The sequence below is a fragment of the Pseudomyrmex gracilis genome, unplaced genomic scaffold (assembly GCF_002006095.1).
Source record: "Pseudomyrmex gracilis isolate BER0280 unplaced genomic scaffold, ASM200609v1 scaffold_64, whole genome shotgun sequence".
Classification (NCBI taxonomy): Eukaryota; Metazoa; Arthropoda; class Insecta; order Hymenoptera; family Formicidae; genus Pseudomyrmex; species Pseudomyrmex gracilis.
In genome coordinates, this window is record NW_018020648.1 from 609685 (window position 1) to 615181 (window position 5497).

General features: G+C 33.8%; 1 protein-coding gene across 1 annotated transcript; it reads left to right on the forward strand.

Moving 5' to 3' along the window:
- The first annotated feature begins 897 nt into the window (after positions 1-897).
- Positions 898-5497, forward strand: LOC109854391 (cytochrome P450 6k1-like). Its single transcript, XM_020427438.1, has 6 exons — positions 898-1037; positions 3351-3915; positions 4040-4408; positions 4515-4699; positions 4887-5175; positions 5249-5497. The coding sequence occupies exons 2-6, from the start codon at positions 3396-3398 to the stop codon at positions 5413-5415; spliced, it is 1530 nt and encodes a 509-aa protein (XP_020283027.1). The 5' UTR covers positions 898-1037; positions 3351-3395; the 3' UTR covers positions 5416-5497.

Sequence of the window (5497 nt, forward strand, 5' to 3'; positions counted from 1 at the left end):
TGGCAAATAAAAGTTCATTGTAAACCAATACTATGTAATACATATATATCAAAATTGTGTAATATGTAATAAGTTTGTATATTTATTAAATTTATATACACGTATAAATTTATATATACTTGTGTATAAAAAAGTAATAAAAAAAATTTTATTATTTTTTAAAAAGTTTATTATTTTGTCAAATTGAAATATATGTTACATTTCGTCTAATAATGTACATTAATTATAAGTTTAACGTTCAATCAATGTGTCATCTCTACTTAACATTGTAAAAATATATTACGTGAACAATAACATATTGAATAAGAAAATGTAAGATAAGACCGTTAACATATCGGACACAACAAATTTCATATATGCGAACCAAAAGCACAACAGGCTAATATAAATTTTGATTAAAAAATTATAAATAGTAATTAAACATAATGACGTGGTATAAATAACATAAGAAAAGATAAAAGATTTGTCAATCATTTAGAATTATAACAACAACAATTATTATCCAATCAATTTGATATCATGTATTTCTCGCTATCGAGTTTATGGAATGTTACAAACAATTGACTGAACATAAAGAAATATATTGCACGTCAAATAAACAATTAGATAAGAGAAGATAAAAGGATTTATCAAACAACGAATCTGACGCCTCAAATTACAATTTAGATTAGATAGATGTTTTGCTATCTAATTTTAACAACATTTTTTAAGCGAGAAGATACACGCGCAATTAAATGTATATAATAAAAAATTTATTTCCTACTTGTCCTCGGTTTGTTGTCAAGTATTATTATCACTTTGTTGATGTTGGAGGGAGAATTATTTCCATGACCGAAGAGGGGAGCTTTCTTCACATGTGTGTCGGTGTGTATAAAGTTACACTCTCAGATTCTTTACAATAAGCTTGAGTATCGTAACATATAAATACAGTCGCGTGCACAACGTACAAGTTTAGTCGGTTGTCACATTCTCCGTATAACGTATCAGATCGTAGTAAACTCGATATCTGAATATTTTGTTCCCTTAATTTTAATAAGGTGAGAGAGAGAGAGAATCAGCTTTGCTAAAAACAAATTGTGTTGTATTATTTGTGTCTATTTTTCTTTTTGCATTTCCACAATAATAATTGTGCGAATATCTGTGTACATCGCTGAGTGCATATTTAAATATGTGACATTTGCGTATATATACTTCGAAATAAAACGAAGTTAAAGAAATAATTAATTGTTTAAATTTTTGTTCCAGCATCAGTTTCATTAAAGAAAGTTATTTTGATTGTGTGTGTGTGTGTGTGTGTGTGTAAATTCAACAAATACACTTTTCAAAAGTGGAAACATTTTTTTTATCTTATATTTTAGTTATCTTGTAATTAATTTGTTCGTCTCACAAACGCAAAACTAAATATTTTACATGCTAATATAATCGCTCAAAAAAAATAAATTAAAACAATTTTTTAAAAACTCTAAACTGAGTGAATTAATTTGAACGGTGTTTTCTTTTATATTGCATTTTAAAAATTTAAGCTTTTCAGCGCATGCGCTTATAGTTTACATTAAAATAAGGCCTTTTCTAAGAGATATTTATGCGATGAATAAACAATCCATTCTATTTTATGTAAATTGTATGTATGTTATGTACATAGTATAGCGTTTTCCGTCACAAAACTGCATAACTTTGAACTGCAAGAGCCGATTTTGATGATAATTTTTCGTAAAAATTTATGCTGTCAAATAATGTTGATATTGGTGCATAAAAAAATTCACCGACACGCATTGTTTTTAATGATTGACAGTACGTTTTTGCTGACATTTTGTGACAATTTTATCGACAACGTTTTTTCTTGACGTTGATTTTGCGACATCGAATTTTAATCGCGACTATTTTTTATTTCTTTATCAACGTTTCTTTAGAACGTAGTAAGAATTTTGATAATCTCACAGACTATAAGAGTCTTACAACGTTCTCGACTATCTGTTAACAAACTTACATTGTTTATTGATACAAAAACATTAGAAAACGTTGGAATATATTTTATAAAAAAATATATATGCAGAAAGGGCCGATACGGAGTGAAATACTAGGTGTTGATGTATGAACAATAATCTTTATTTAAACATGCCAAACGTTTCGACTCTTGGTTTGAGTCATCTTCAGTGGCATACAAAAATCTACATAAATAAATTAATATAAAAATTACAAAAATCAAAGAAACAGTACAGAAAAGAAACCTTAAAACCTTATTTCTCGTTTCTGGAAATATACAAATCGAAGTGATGGTTCACCTTTAAAGACTTTATTATTGTTATTGTGGTGNGGAACAAGTACTTATATATCCGAACTTTGTAAAGGCTGTACATCAGTTGTGTAGTTTATGTTTCTTGTGTACTATCTAACTTGAGACATGGAAAGAGAACATTTTTGGTTTTTTGAAACTTTGTGATGAATATCAACTATTTGATATCTCTTCCTTATTGCAGGGTGATGTACTGCCTATATTTNTCTTAATGGTGAGTTGTAATTATTGCTTGGTATCTTTTCTGTACTGTTTCTTTGATTTTTGTAATTTTTATATTAATTTATTTATGTAGATTTTTGTATGCCACTAAAGATGACTCAAACCAAGAGTCGAAACGTTTGGCATGTTTAAATAAAGATTATTGTTCATACATCAACACCTAGTATTTCACTCCGTATCGGCCCTTTCTGCATATATATTTTTTTAACAATTTCACGGAGTATAAATCAAACAATTATATTATTGAATATATTTTATGATAATATTTTACTGTGCCAATTTTTAACATACTTTTCCAAACACAGAAGATGGTTTGCTGCGAATAACGCGTTACCTTTATATCGGTAGCTGCTTGTATCTTTATATTTACAACATTTTTTTCACATGCTCTTTTTATTTTTGTTTTTTACATGCCGTACAGTACATAGAGCATCTTTATTTTGCGATTTTTTATATTCACAATTTATCGAAAAGTCTTGCTTTATTACGACTTGAAAGTGCTATTTCTGCTTACGGTATCAGTGGAACTACTTCCTGTAAACATGAACTCGCAACGAACTTTGTTATCGGAGTAAATGTTCGAAAAACTATACCATATCACGTGTGCGCGAAAGCGATACATTTATTAATTAAGACAAAAAATATAATGTAATGGTCGACGGCGATCAAAACAATAATATCGAGAAAAGATATTGAAACGTTCGTGAAGATCGACAAAATGCATGTCGGCGAATTTTACGTGATCCATAATGCACTTTTTCACAATGCAGTTCTGAAAGATATAACGCGAGATGTTATCGCGTATCTTATATGATTAATATTCTTTGTTCTCCAGACACGTGCGGGCAATATACATTTATTTACAAAACCGTTTATCACAATGGCGATTATAACGACTTACTGGGGTCTCGACGGTCTGATAATTTTTACTACCATCATGATAGCCGCCTATCTCTACATGACCCGCAAGTTCAAATACTGGAAGAAACGAGGAGTCTTGGAAATTCCACCCACACCTTTTTTTGGCAATTTTACGGAATGTCTGTTTCTGAAAAAGTCTCCGGCGGATTATCTGAAGCAGCTGTACGATCAGGCGAAAGGATTGCGTTACATGGGCTTCTATATATTCGACAAACCGTTTCTGCTGGTCCGCGATCGTGAACTCGTCAAGAACATCTTAGTCAAGGATTTCAATCAGTTCAATAACCGGTACAACACGGCGGATCCGAGCGATCGTCTGGGATACGCCAATCTTTTTTTTATGAGAGACGAGTCTTGGAAAACTCTGAGAGTCAAGTTAACGCCGTTCTTCACGTCCGGCAAAATGAAGAAAATGTTTTATCTAATGACACAATGCACGGACCATTTGGGAGCGTATCTTGACGCGTTAGGTCTGGAAGGTAAGTTTCTTTTTTTTATTAATTTTCCATTGTTACACGAAGACTTTATTGCTCACATTTTAATTTTAATTCCTTATAAAAAGAGATACATTTGTGATATCCGGCGACGATTTTATGTTGGCAGGTAACGGCAAGGAGGTCGAAGTGAAAGAATTGACCGCTAAATTCACCACGGATGTGATAGGCAGCACCGCTTTCGGCCTCGACGTGAACTCGTTCAAGGATCCGAATGCCGACTTCCGCAAATACGGCAAGATGATATTTTACTACAACATCGTTCGCGGTTTCGAGATGCTCTCAATATTTTTCTTACCGAGCGTCGTTCGTATGGCTCGCGTAAAGATGATGGGAGAGAAACCTACCGCTTTTCTGCGTAAGGTGTTCTGGGAAACGCTCACCGAACGCATGAAATCCGGCGAGAAGCGAAACGATCTTATCGACATTCTCATCGAGCTCAAGCAGAATAACTCCGATCAAAATATTAACGGATTCGGTAAGTACCGATTTTTGTTTGAACTAAGAAATTTTGAATATGCGAAAACACCGTGTGTGTGTTTGATAACCGGTTAAAAGTACACTTTAAAAATCGAATTTTGTAGAATTTGACGGAGACGATCTGTTAGCGCAAGCAGCGAGTTTCTTCGTGGCCGGTTTCGAACCTGCTTCAACTACAGCGACTTTCGCATTGCACGAACTCGCGGTGCATCCCGAAATACAGGACAGATTGAGAAAAGAGGTTCTCGAGGCGCTCGACAAAAACGATGGCAAAATTACGTACGACATGGTATTGAGAATTTCGTTCTACGTTGCGCCAATAATTTCGATATGAAAATATCGCACGAGCGAATGTCGATATTGTTTTCAACGTTGTTTTTTTCTCCTTAGAGATACCATTTATTTTAATCTTGAAATTGTTGTAGCGCGAGATGTTATCTGTAGAAAAGAACCAAACATCACATTTTGTTTATCAGGTCATGTCGCTGCCGTATCTAGACATGATAGTGTCCGAGACTTTGCGATTGTATCCGACATTGGGGTATCTGAATCGCATGCCGAACGACACTTACAAGGTGCCAAATTCGGATCTCGTGCTCGAGAAGGGCACGCCGGTTTACATATCGATGCTCGGCATGCATCTCGATCCGCAATACTTTCCCGAACCGCACAAATTCGATCCGGAAAGATTCAACGAGGAGAACAAACGCAACATACCGCCCTGTGTCTATTTCCCATTTGGGGAAGGTCCGCACGCGTGTATAGGTAAGTAATTAAATAAAAGTGTCAAAAAAAAAAAAAAAAAGAAGACCGTAATAAAATCGTGGATATTTTGCAGGTAATCGTTTCGGGCTCTTGCAGACCAAACTGATTCTTTTCAAAATCGTAAGCAAAGTCAAGATATCACCGAGCAGCAGAACTTTAATACCAGCTCAAGTTGAACCAAAAGGAGCTATGTTATCACCGTTAAATAACGTGTTATATCTCAACCTCCAAAAGCTTTAGTTATAGCAACGCTATGTAAAGTGTAACAATATTGTAGTGTGTATTGTCAAAGAGAAAATGCAGAATTCGGTGTTTCAAATAG